The 14,379-nt window shown below is 39.4% G+C and overlaps 1 protein-coding gene across 1 annotated transcript in view; it reads right to left on the bottom strand.

Moving 5' to 3' along the window:
• Window positions 1-14,379, bottom strand: part of SPMIP2 (sperm microtubule inner protein 2) — a 133,400-nt gene that overhangs the window by 50,041 nt on the left and 68,980 nt on the right. Inside the window, exon 3 of the mRNA XM_061384317.1 lies at window positions 9,646-9,704. Within this exon, the coding sequence (XP_061240301.1) occupies window positions 9,646-9,704 (59 nt within the window). The remainder of the gene's footprint in view (window positions 1-9,645; window positions 9,705-14,379) is intronic.

Raw genomic sequence — 14,379 nt, 5'->3', positions numbered from 1 at the left:
GTATAAAGTAAGTGCCCCCTGGGGGGCCCCCACTTGCCCTGCTCCTCCTCTGGGCTCCTGCATGTCCACTTTCCTGGTCTTCTCTTTTACCATTTTGAGCATCCTCTTTGCCTGTCACCTTTGTTGGGTCTCTTGTTTCTTTGATCATATTCCTTTCTTTTTCCTGGACTTTCCCTTATTATCTTGCTAAATGATATTCTCCAGTTGCTTCTCAGGAAACAATGCATTTGAGGAATACATACATGCATAAAAATGTCTCTTTTCTACCTCCCCACTTGATAGTTGAGCAGGGTATAGAATTCCAGGTTGACAGTCACTTTCTAGCAGACAGAGCAGTCATTGACCAGTGTCTTCCAGAGCCTAGGATCCCTGGCAAGAAGTGTGATGCCTTATTGATTCTGGATCCTTTGTACATGTCCCATTCTCCCTCTGGAAGGCTTGGCAATTGTCTTCATCCCAGAAGTGAAGTTTCACAGTGACATGTCTTAATACAGTTGTTGTCATTTTTCTTTGATAGAGCCTTTCAATCTGGAAATTCATGTTATTCCCTTCTGAGAAATTGTCTTACATTATTGATTTTCTTTCGTCTGTTATCTCTGATCCCTTCTGAGGTCTATTAAACACTAGACTAATTTATTTTTAATTTCTTTCTTTCTTTCTTATTTTTTCTTTTCTGTCTCTTTGAATTTCTGTTCCACTTTTGTAAGATTAACTCTACAGTGTGAAATTTCTCTCCCATACTGAATCTCTATACTGATTGTTTTTCCTAACAGTGTAATAAGAATTTTAACAGAATTATTTAAATTTATTTATTTCAATGCACTTCATTTATTTAACTAATTTGGGAATGTTTATTAACAGAGTGGCCTGATTTGCTCAGGATACCTACAGGTTAGTCTGTTGTCCAAGTGACCTAATTCCATTAGCTTCCTGTTTTACTTTCAAAAGTGTCCTATTTTAGGTAATAAAACATATGGTCACACTGTTTACTGAGCATTTACTATATATACCAAGTGCTGTTCGAAGTGTTGTATGTGTAACAACACATCTGTATAAAATATCTACTCCAGAAGAGTAGACTCTGTTATAATCATTTTACAGATTGGAAATCTGAGGGATAAAGAGTTTAAATAACTTGTCACAGGAGTCACAGCTTCCAGATGTTAAAATGGGGACTTGAATGTGGGAAGTGTCTTCAGAATCTCCCCTTTCCCCTCTATGAACAATATTTATTTGTTTTTAAAAATATTTTATTTATTTATTATTGAGGTGTAGTTGATTTACAGTATCATGTTAGTTTCAGCAGTACAGCACAGTTATATATATATATATATATATATGCTGTTGCTAAGTCGCTTCAGTCGTGTCTGATTCTGTGCGACCCCAGACATGGCAGCCTACCAGGCTTTTCTGTCCCTGGGATTCTCCAGGCAAGAACACTGGAGTGGGTTGCCATTTCCTTCTCTAAAGCATGAGAGTGAAAAGTGAAAGTGAAGTTGCTCAGTCGTGTCCAACTCTTAGCGACCGGATGGACTGCAGCCCACCAGGCTCCTCTGTCCATGGGATTTTCGAAGCAAGAGTACTGGAGTGGGGTGCCATTGCCTTCTCCTATATATATATACATACATAAAAACACATGTGTGTGTGTATATATGTATATATATATGAGTATATATATTCTTCTTATATTAATTTCCCTTATAAGTTGCTACAAAATATTCAGTGAAATTCCCTATGCTATAGAGAAGGTTCTTGTTGTTTATCCATTTTATATATAGTAGCATGTGTGCATTAATCCCAAACTCCTAATTTATTCCCCTTACCCACTTTGGTAATCATAAGTTTATTTTCTATGTCTGTGAGTCTATTTCTGCCTTATTTATGAGTTCATTTGTATCATTTTTCTAGATTCCGCATATAAGTGGTGTCATATGCTCTTTGTCCTTCTATGGCTTATCTCACTCAGTATGACACTCTCTAGGTCCATCCATGTTGCTGCAATGGGATTGTTTCATTTTTTTATGGCTGAGTAATATTCCATTGTATATATATACTACATCTCTTAATCACTATAGATTCCACTTCACCACTTCTCACAATCCCTTATTTGGGGGATATTAGGCTATTTCTCAGAGAAGACAATGGCACCCCACTCCAGTACTCTTGCCTGGAAAATCCCATGGATGGAGGAGCCTGGTAGGTGGCAGTCCATGGGGTCGCACAGAGTCGGACACGACTGAGCGGCTTCACTTTCACTTTTCACTTTCATGCATTGGAGAAGGAAATGGCAACCCACTCCAGTGTTCTTGCCTGGAGAATCCCAGGGACGGGGAAGCCTGGTGGGCTGCTGTCTATGGGATCTCACAGAGTCGGACATGACTGAAGTGACTTAGCAGGCTATTTCTGACTTTGCATCATTGCAAACACTTTTGTACTCCTTTCTAGCTAAACCTCCTTCATTTTTTTCCTGGAGAAGGATAAATTCCTTCACCAGGAAAAAGCCTGGTAAAACCAGCCCTTCTTGATTTTCATTTCAGCACTCTTTCCACTTGCCATGTTGTGCACCTCCTGAGAATGGGAACTGACAAACAAATCCTTTGATTATAAGAAGGCAGACACAGGAGAGCCAACACACTGAAAAGAGCTGTGACCCTCAAATAAATGAAAAGTTAAGGGACATTGTAGTTAATTTTGACTTTTTAAAAGTCATGTTGCTCCTCTCTTCTTGACTGACACCTAGTCTGGTCACCCTCACTTTAGAATCTGCAGCATCCTTGACACCCACACCCGCAACCCCACCATCTACTGACAGTGGCTATCCACAGGACTGTGAACCAGTCCTTAAGACATTAGTCCTAAGACAAATGATACATTGGCAAATAAATGGCAAAGAGGCAACTTCATAGTGACATTAGGGCATAGTCATGTTGGCAGTGCCTTTCTGGAAGGAAGTTTGCCTGTGAACGAGTCTGTTGATTTCATAATCTCAGCAAGCCTTTCATGTGCATGGATAACAAGTTTACCCAGGGAGGCAACCAGAGATTTTCCTAATGTTCCCCTTCTAAACCCAGCTTAAATTTCATCTCACTCAGGAAGTCCTCATGACCAAAGCCCTCCAGTTTTTCTGGCTTGAGCTGTACCAATCTGTGCCATTCTGAGTACACTAAGAATAGGGATTTTGTCTTTTATATCTGATTCACCAAGTATTGAGTACCCCTATATGTCAAACTCTTATTATATATGAAGACTCTTGAGAGTCCCTTGGACTGCAAGGAGATCCAACCAGTCCATTCTGAAGGAGATCAGCCCTGGGATTTCTTTGGAAGGAATGATGCTAAAGCTGAAACTCCAGTACTTTGGCCACCTCATGCGAAGAGTTGACTCATTGGAAAAGACTGTGATGCTGGGAGGGATTGGGGGCAGGAGGAGAAGGGGAAGACAGAGGATGAGATGACTGGATAGCATCACTGACTCTATGGATGTGAGTCTGAGTGAACTCCAGGAGTTGATGATGGACAGGGAGGCCTGGTGTGCTGCGATTCATGGAGCCGCAAAGAGTCAGAGACTGAACTGAACTGAACTGAACTGATATGTCAAACTCTATGTTAAAGGTAAGGGAAAGAAAGCAGGATGCTGCTATGCTCTACAATTTTCAGTAACGTGTAACTTTAACAGATTTCACTTCTCAAAACAAAAATTCCCACTGATTCACTATTTGCAGTGCATTCTCTTATAAACTGACTCTTAATTTGACTGCAAACTGTTCTCCCACTTCCTATCTGTGCTTTTTATTCTTCTTATTGAAATTAGACATACTGTTCGTTTATATTGGAAAACACTCAGCTGTGAGAAGAGACTACATAAAAATGAGTTAATCATCAGACCTCATGTCTAGAGAAACTTATGTATTTAAAACAAAAGAATGTTTCCTTTAATTCAGAAGGGAAAAGAATAAAGTCAACCCACACCCCGTTATTGTGGTCATTCTCCATCAGTGGATGTTGTATTGAAATCTTCTTTTTATATCTATCTGTCCTGAAAGTCTGTGAGTGACTTGGGCAAGGACCCTGCTTATTACTTTTTAAATTTTGAGAACTTGTCACATGGCAGACCTTCATCTCAAGTTTGCTGAAGTATGTTTTTACCTGTCTTTAGTAGTAGTAGTGAAAGTCACTCAGTAGTGTCCGATTCCTTGTGACCCTATGGACTATACAGTCCTTGGAATTCTCCATGCCAGAATACTGGAGTGGGTAGCTTTTCCCTTCTCCAGGGGATGTTCCCAACTGAGGGATCGAACCCAGGTCTCTAGTATTTACACTTGAAAATGAGGCTCAAAATCTTGGATCTCCCCCACCTACCCTCAAGGTCAGAACTGCTAGGGGAGCTTTATTCAAATAACAATGACAATTTTAGATGCCATAAATTGGATAGCACACCGTTGATTCAATAACAGATTAACTTGGGGGCAGAAAGAGAGTCACTACCATCTACCATAAATAACTACCATAAAACACATCCTGATTTCAAGGAGTTAGATTTTCAAAGTATACCCCAGAATGGAGGAAATCCTGTCATTGTCCTTGACTGGACTTCTGGTCTCAGAATCAGAGCAGTCTCTTGGCTCTATTACGTCAGCCGACAAAAATTCTTCAATGCCGCTTATATGCCCTCAACTCATTCTTCTCTTCCTCCAATGCTTTTTCTGAGACCATTGATAAGTTCCAAATATTTATCTGTTATTGTTTTCTTGGGTTTCCATTTCCTTGTATAAACCCTCCTCCTTGAGTTCTTCCCTGCCTTTTACAGCCTCCCATTGTCCTCAGGTCCCTGCCTCTGAGGCTCTTTCCTTCTTCCATGATGCTCACTCACCTTTTCCTGGTGTGGATGCCCCCAGGCTCATCCCTTTCTTCTTTCAGTCCTCACAAGTCATTCTCAGCCCTGAATGATCATCAGAATCGCTTGAAGAGCCTTCTGAAAAGATTCAAGCCCAGATCCCAACCCAGATCTGTGGAATCAGTCAACTTGGACCTAGATATTAGCTCTGTAACCCGGGTTTGTGTACCTTACTTAGCATCTGAAGTTCAATTTCTTCTCCTGTAAAATTAAGATAATGCTAAAATCTCTTTCGTCCGGTCTCTGAATACATTCTTACTCCCCATTGTCACAGCAAACATCGTCTCTTCTTCTCATTTATTTAAAGCCTGCGTTCCTTTGAAAGCTGAGCTCAAATCCTTTCCTTCTCACAACTCTCTTCATCACAACTGATTTTGGATTGTTTACAGAACGCACTGAAAACTCAAGAGCGACTTGTTGAAACGAAATTATTTCCTGGCTGAGCTTCCTACAACTGTCTTGTCACATTTCAATTTTTTTCTCCATGCAGCACTTCAATATTCCAGAGTGATTTTTTTTAATTGGATCACATTGTTCCCTATTTTAAATCTTTCAATGAATTCTCTTTCTTAAAATGTATTTATTCATTTATTTTTATTTTTTGGTTGAGCTAGGTCTATGTTGCTGCACACAGGCTTTCTCTAGTTGAGGTGAGCGGGGGTACTCTCTAGTTGCCAATGCATGGGCTTCTCACTGTGGCACCTTCGCTTATTCAGAGCATAGGCTCGAGGGACATGGGCTTCAGTAATTTCTGCACAAGGCCTCAGTAGGTTCATGAGCTTAGTTGCTCACAGCATGTGGAATCTTCCCAGACTGGGGATTGAACCTGTGTCCCCTGCATTGGCAGGTGGATTCCTATCCACTGTATCACCAGGGAAGTCCCCAGTGACTTCTCTTAGTTCTTAGGCTTGTTCAGCACCATGGCTGCAGAGTCTAGCAGTGCTTTGAATACAAGAGATGCTGGATTTATTGAGTGAATGCAGTTGACTGATGACAGAACATGCGAACGGTTGGGGAGGCTAAACACAAACCTTGCCCAGGAAGGAGATGGCTCTTGGCACAGCTGAGAGAATGTAATCAGGTGGGCACACCTGGACCTTGTAGAGTCATCCTCTTTCAGAGCCTCTGCCAAGCCTGAGAGTGAGGCCAGGAGGTTTTTAAGCAGAGGTTGTGCTTAGTGTCCCAAAAGTGCAGAAACCCTGACCTCCAAAAATCTAAGGAAAACAAAGACATTATTGAATCTGTACTCCTGTAAGAGCAATGCTGACTGATCTCTTTTCCCTTAGAAATCTGAATTATATGTTCCAATAGATGACAAGCCTAGGTTTTGCTCTTTGCCTGTAACTGAACATACAGGTTTCATTTTGGTTACCACTGCCTTAAAGTGAAAGTGAAAGTGAAGTCACTCAAGAGAGTGTCAGTTCAAGCCATTGTGTGACTTTAATAGGATTACATTGATTAACTAACATGATGCATTATGATGGTTTCTAGGCCAACAGCCTGAAATGAGGGGCTTTTAACCAAAAAAAGTTATGATTTTGTTCTTTCATTGAAAACAACCATTTATATAGTTAAAGGCCCCACCCTCCAACATCCAGCTGCTGTTCTTAACAGGCTGGTTCCCTTTTCCTGCACTGTGCTCTCATCTCACTTGCACTGCCCCACTCTTCCCCTTAATGAAATCCCTTACTATTAACAATGGAAGTGAGAAATAGATTCAAGGGATTAGATCTGATAGACAGAGTGCCTGAAGAAGTATGGACGGAGGTTTGTGACTGTACAGGAGACAAGGATCATGATCATCCCCAAGAAAAAGAAATGCAAAAAGGCAAAATGGTTGTCTGAGGAGGCCTTACAAATAGCTGTGAAAAGAAAGTGAAAGGAAAAGGAAAAAGGGAAAGATACACCCATTTGAATGCAGAGTTTCAAAGAATAGCAAGGAGAGATAAGAAAGCCTTCCTTGGTGATCAGAGCAAAGAAATAGAGGAAAACAAAAGACTGGGAAAGACTAGAGGTGTCTTCAAGAAAATTAGAGATACAAGGGGAACATTTCACGCAAAGATGGGCTCAATAAAGGACAGAAATGGTATGGACCTAACAGAAGCAGAAAATATTAAGAAGAGGTGGCAAGAATACACAGAAGAACTATACAAAAAAGATCTTCACAACCCAGATAATCACAATGGTGTGATCATTCACCTAGAGCCAGACATCCTGGAATGTGAAGTCAAGTGGGCTTAGGAAGCATCACTATGAACAAAGCTATTGGAGGTGATGAAATTCCAATTGAGCTATTTCAAATCCTAAAAGATGATGCTGTGAAAGTGCTGCACTCAATATGCCAGCAAATTTGGAAAACTCAGCAGTGGCCACAGAACTGGAAAAGGTCAGTTTTCATTCCAATCCCAAAAAAAGGCAATGCCAAAGAATGTTCAAACTACCGCACAATTGCACTCATCTCACATGCTAGCAAAGTAATGCTCAAAATTCTCTGAGTGAGGCTTCAACAGTACATGCACTGTGAACTTCCAGATGTTCAAGCTGGATTTAAAAAAGGCAGAGGAACCAGAGATCAAATTGCCAACATCCGCTGGATCATCAAAAAAGCAAGAGAATTTCAGAAAAACATCTATTTCTGCTTTATTGACTACGCCAAAGCCTTTGACTGTGTGGATCACAACAAACTGGAAAATTCTTAAAGAGATGGGAGTACCAGACCACCTCACCTGCCTCTTGAGAAACCTATATGCAGGTCAGGAAGCAACAGAACTGGACATGGAACAACAAACTGGTTCCATATTGGGAAAGGAGTACGTCAAGGCTGTATATTGTCACCCTGCTTATTTAACTTATATGCAGAGCACATCATGAGAAAAGCTGGGCTGGAGAAAGCACAAGCTGGAATCAAGATTGCTGGGAGAAATATCAATAACCTCAAATATGCAGATAACAACACCATTATGGCAGAAAGCAAAGAACTAAAGAGCCTCTTGATGAAAGTGAAAGAGGAGAGTGGAAAAGTTGGCTTAAAACTCAACATTCAGAAAGCTAAGATCATGGCAGCTGGCAAATAGATGGGGAAACAGTGGAAACAGTGACAGACTATATTTTGGGGGGCTCCAAAATCACTGCAAATGGTGACTGCAGCCATGAAATTAAAAGACACTTGCTCCCTGGAAGAAAAGCTGTGACCAACCCAGACAGCATATTAAAAAGCAGAGACATTACTTTGTCAACAAAAGTCCATCTAGTCAAAGCTATGTTTTTTCCAGTAGTTACGTGTGGATGTGAGAGTTGGACTATAAAGAAAGCTGAGTGCTGAAGAATTGATGCTTTTGAACTGTGGTGTTGGAGAAGACTCTTGAGAGACCCTTGGACTGCAATGAGATCCAACCAATCAATCCTAAAGGAAATCAGTCCTGAATATCCATTGGAAGGACTGACCTTGAAGCTGAAGCTCTAAATACTTCGGCCACCTGATGCAAAGAGCTGACTCATTTGAAAAGACCCTGATGCTGGGAAAGAGTGAAGGCGGGAGAAGAAGGGGACGACAGAGGATGAGATGGTTGGATGGCATCACCGACTCAATGGACATGAGTTTGAGTAATCTCCGGGAGTTGGTGATGGACAGGGAGGCCTGGCATGCTGCAGTCCACGGGGTCACAAAGTCGAACACGACTGAGCAACTGAACTGACCGAGTAGATAGTGAAGATTTTCTGTGCTTATTAGGAGTAAAAATTCACAAATGTACAAATAAACCTATAGGACATAAAAAAATTAAGAAAAATTAACTCTGTTATTGGGTGAAGTAAGTCAGAAAGAGAAAAGCAAATATCGTATATTAATGCATATATGTGGAATCTAGAAAAGTAGTATAGATTGTCTTATTTGCAAAGCAGAAATAGAGGCACAGACTTGAAGATCAAACATATGAACATCAAAGGGGGAAAGGGTGAATGGAAAGAATTTGGAGATTGGAGCTGACATATATACACCACTGTGCTGAAGTGACTTAGCACACATACATGTAGGTACAAAGGAAATCAATCCTGAATATTCATTGGAAGGACAGATGCTGAAGCTCAAGCTTCAGTACTTGGCCACCTGATGTGAAGAGCTGACTCATTAGAAAAGACCCTGCTGCTGGGAAAGATTGAAGGCAGGAGAAGAAGGGGATGACAGAGGATGAGATGGTTGGATTGCATTACCGATTCAATGGACATGAGTTTGAGCAAGCTCCAGGAGATGGTGAAGGTCAGGGAAGCCTAGTATGCTAAAGTCCATGGGGTTGCAAAGAGTCGGACACGACTGAGTAATTGAAGAACAATGCAGGTATAAAATAGAAAATGAGATATAATAAGATAATGAGTCCCTATTATATTGCACAGAGACCTCTACTCAATTCTCTGTAGTGACCTAAATGGGAAGGAAATCCAAAAAAGAGGGGATATAGGTAAACATGTAGCTGAGTAATTGAAGAGCAATGCAGGTATAAAATAGATAATGAGGTACATAATAAGATAATGAGTCCCTATTGTATTGCACAGGGACCTCTAACTCAATTCTCTGTAGTGACCTAAATAGGAAGGAAATCCAAAAAAGAGGGTATATAGGTAAACATATAACTGATTCACTTTGCTGTACAGCAGAAACTAACACAACATTGTAAAGCAAATTACTCCAATAAAAAGAAATTAACTCTGTTACTAATTTAGGAGGAAAGATTAATTAATTGATGTAAATATACTTACCATGGGCTCTGGTATCTGTGGCTTAGTTTGTCAATAGCCGCTTGACTGAACTCTTCATACTGTAAAAAAGAAGAAAATCAATGTCCCCTGATTCCAAGGTCACTCTGCATGAACATGTCTGAGAGTCTGGGTTCCTAGTCAAAGAGGAGGTCAGGTGGAGCAATTAAACAAGAAACGCTAAATTCAGTTGAGGAAACATGGTCTTTTGATTCTTGAACTGAGAAGAAAAGATACAAGAAGTAAAATAAATCTGACCCTCTGTGCTTTCCCTGCCCTCTCTATAAAAGGACAGCTGTTGGGTCTGCAGAAGAGTGTCATCTGCAATCTCTAAACATCTCATGATTCTATATCTACACGAGCAGGCACTCAAAACCAGGACTTACCATTTATTTTTTGTTTTTCATAGTGGGTCCTTGTTGGTTACCAATCTTAAATATTGCACTGTGTACATAGCCATCCCAATTCCCTAACAATCCCTTCCCCCCAGCAACTATAACATGACATCATTTTGTCTCAGCTTAGCTTTTTTCACATCACCTTACCCTCATGTGAAAAGATGCTCAACAGCACTAATTATTAGAGAAATGCAAATCCAAACTACAATGAGGTATCACCTCACACTGGTCAGAATTGTCATCATCAAAAAGTCTACAAATAGTAAATGCTGGAGAAGTAGAAAAAAGGTATCTTCCTATAGTGTTGTTTGGAATGTGAAGTGGTGCAGCTGCTATGGAAAACAGTACGGAGGTTTCTTAAAAACCTAAAAATACAACTACCATATGATCCAGCAACCTGACTCCTGGGCAGATATCTGAAAAAAATTATAATTTGAAAAGATATGTGCACGCAAATGTTCATTACAGCATAATTCACAATAGACAAGTTATGGAGCATCTTAAAAGTTCATCAACAGATGAATGGTTAAAGATGTGGGACACATGTACAATGAGCTATTACTCAGCCATAAAAAGAATGAAATACTGCCATTTGTAGCAACATAAATGGACTTAGAGATTATCACATTGAGTGTAATAAATCAAAGACAAATGTCATTTGATATCACATGTGCAATCCAAAAAAATTATACAAATGAACTTATTTACAAAACAGGAACAGACTCACAGACATAGGAAAAAACTCATGGTTACCAAAGGAAATGGAAGAGTGGAGGAAAAAATTAGGAGCTTGGGATTAACAGATACAAACTACTTTATATAAATAGATAACTGACAAGGACCTACTGTATAGCACAGGGACCTATACTCAATACCTTGTAATAACCTATAATGGAAGATAATCTGAAAGAGAATCTATCATCTATCTGTCTGTCTGAACCACTTTGCTGCACACCAGAAACTAACAGAACACTGTAAATCAACCTCAAATACATCAATAAAAAAGACAAAAAGGGGGAAACGTAGCAAAATCATATCATAATGTTAACCTTAGATAAATCACCTGGTACCCTTTTCTATCTCCCCTGTTTTCTTCCCTTTTCCTCAAGCTTTGGCTTATAATGCCTTTCCTGATCAAGGGTTGTGTTGGGAAAGCAGATCTATTTAAGTCATTTCTCAGTGACGAAGATCTGAAAACTTGATCACTTCTAGATCTTTAATGTCCATGTGTAAAATAATAAACAAAGGAAGGGATAAAATAAACAAGATTTAAATGAAAGGCTAAGCCACTATTCCAAAAGTTTGAAAAGTGATAATCTGTGTTTAGGACTTCGCTGGTGGCTCAGTGATAAAGAATCCTCTTGTCAATGCAGGAGACGTGGGTTTGATACCAGGTTGGAAAGATGCCCTGGAGAAGGAAATGGCAATCCACCCCAGTATTGTTGCCTGGAAAATCCCATGGACAGAGGAGCCTGGCAGGCTACAGTCCATGGGGTTGCAAAGAGTCAGACATGACTACTTAGCGACTAAATAACAACCATCTGTCTGTAATAGTAAAATCTTTTTCAACTGATTTTTTTTTACTTTTTATTTTATATTGAGGTACAGCCAATTAATAATGTTGTGATAGTTACAGGTGGATAGCAAAGGCACTCAGCCATAAATACACATGTATCCATTCTCCCCCAAACTCCTGAGTCTCAACTGATTTCTGACACCTATTCCCTGAGTATCAATCTTATCAACTGACTTACAAATAATTTTATCATCAGTTTATGGGCAAATTTCCCAGGACTGGGATAATCTTTGATCTTTGTTCTCATTTTTAATAACCCAAAGTTTCACTGGTTTAATCTGGAAAGATTTTCCTTAGGAACACACAATGCATTCATTAGCCTCTAACCCTACCCCAATTTTCCTGTAGTTATCAGCACATAATGTCATAGAAATTTACCTAAAATAAGCTGACCTTTCTCTGTCTTAATTAATGAGATTCATCATGATTTATTTGGACAGTTGTGCTCACTTTGTTATTAAATCTAATGAAATTTAGAATAAAAAAAATTTTTTTTTTTACTGATCAGTTATTCATAAAAGTGAAGCAAAGACTGATTCAATAACAAATTCAGCACCTTCATAGAAACAGGTGACAACTGAGTAGTACATGTTCTACGCTAAGGAGATCAGTAAGAATCTTTGCAGTTATTTTGCATGCTTTCAACTAGCAAAAATAATTATAACTTGAAATTGGATATTCCCTATTAAGCAATCTTTAAATAAGTCTAGGTATTAAGGAAAAAGAAATATCTGCTAATTACATTTAGATACTGTGAATTAGGCACAATTTCTCAAATGAGCTATTAAATTTAAGTGAAATTAATTACAGACATCGGGGTCCATTCTAGTTAATAATGAAAATCATTGCTTAATATTTTTACTTTTAATCACAAACCACCTCTCCTCTAGAAGCGATATTAACTGAGGAATCCTCTTACTTTCTTGCCAGGCTTAACTCAGGATGTTTTTCCTAATATAGCCAATGAGTACAATGGCCATGCATTTCAAGAACAGCATAAACATTAGGGTTTCTCTTGCCATCCTCCTCCTTGGTAACATGGAGCTCTTACACCAAACAGTGGAGTGGAAAATCCCCTAAGCCTACCTTTTCTTATGCTAATGTAATTTTTTCTTCACTTGCCTCCATTTGCAAAATATTACTGTTAACCCCTTAGCTGCTTTTCTTCCCACAGCCAGGGAGAAGCATTCTCATTGTTGGTGCCCGGTCACCAAATTGCATAATGCTGCCTATTCTCAACTGGAACTATTGAAGGGAGAAAGGGGGCATCAAGCCTTTGTGTGGATAGAGCATTTGAAGCATTCATTTTACATTCAGAGCAGGAGTAGAAACAAAACAGATCTCCCTGAAAAATGTCAGTGTTTAAGGCATGGATTCTGTGGTGCATTTTTTTTTTTTTACTAAAAAGCAAGAAGTGAACAACAATGCAGACGCCCATACTTCATTTTATGCCAAAGGATATGGAGGCTTGAGCTGAGTACCAATATGAATTATATCCCCATCTCCCCTTTTTTTATTGCACTGTTTTTAAATAATTTGAATTGGTTTATCAAATTTTAACAAACAGACTAAACATAAAGTTTCCTGTTTCCTTGACTCTGACCATAGTACGTGTTTTCTGTAGAGTATCCAACTAATGAGAAACATATTCCATTACATTTCTAAAGTGTTTATCATAATATAATTTTAAAATTCATGTAGTTATGAAAACATAGTATAGTGAGGCATTAAGAATACTAGATCCCACTTCTTTAGACTTATTGTACTAGATACTATCCTAAGTGCTTTACACATTTATCTCACTAATCCATTTGACAATACTCTAAGATTATAATAATATTATATAACATTATTTTCCCCGTGGAAGACAGAATTCTAAAGACTTCCAAGATGTCCTTATATATACACCTTCTTCCAGATATTCAGCCAAATACTAACCTAGGTACTGCTGTGAAGGGATTTTTCAGGTGTAGTTAGGATTCCAAATCAACTGACTTTAAGAAAGGAAGTTTCTCCTTGGTGGCCCTAACTTCATCACTGAAGCTCTTTAAAGGACCTGGGCTCCTCTGGGTAAAAGGGATTTGAAATGTGAGAGGGATTTGGACATGAGGGAGGGTGTCTGTTGCTGGCTTTAAAGATAGAAGGGACCGTCGACAAAGGGATGTGGGCAGCTTCTTGATGTTGAGACTGTTCCCTGCCTGACAGCTGCAGAGAAATAGGCCCTCAGTCCTATAGCCACAAGGAACTGAGTTCTGCCACAAAGACATGCACTTGGAAGAGACCCCCGACCTCAGATTTGATCTTTGTCACACCTGACACTTTGAAATTCAGCCTAGTGAGTTCTGAGAAGAGAATCAAGCCTAGACTTCCCTGGACTTCTAATCTACTTCTAATCTATGATTTGCTTCTGTGAGCAAATAAATGGTGTTGCTTTAAGATGTTCTTGTTTACTGCAGCACCCAGACTTCCCTGTCCTTCATTATCTCCTGGAGTTTGCTCAAATTCATGTCCACTGAGTCAGTGATGCCATCCAACCATATCATCCTCTAGTATCCTCTTCTCCCCCTGCCCTCAGTCTTTCCCAGCATGAGTCAGCTCTTCACATCAGGTGGCCAAAGTACCAGAGCTTCAGTTTCTAATTTAGTGGCAATAGATTACGCTCAACAGAAAACTAATGCAATGCTCATTTTATCAATGGGAAAACTGAAACATTATAAAGAATAGAGGGCAGATTAGCATGTAAATAGGGGAAAAATAAAAAAT

This window comes from Bos javanicus, chromosome 17 (assembly GCF_032452875.1).
Source record: "Bos javanicus breed banteng chromosome 17, ARS-OSU_banteng_1.0, whole genome shotgun sequence".
Classification (NCBI taxonomy): domain Eukaryota; kingdom Metazoa; phylum Chordata; class Mammalia; order Artiodactyla; family Bovidae; genus Bos; species Bos javanicus.
The sequence above is the reverse complement of the archived record's forward strand: the minus strand, read 5'-3'. Positions and strand labels throughout refer to the sequence as shown.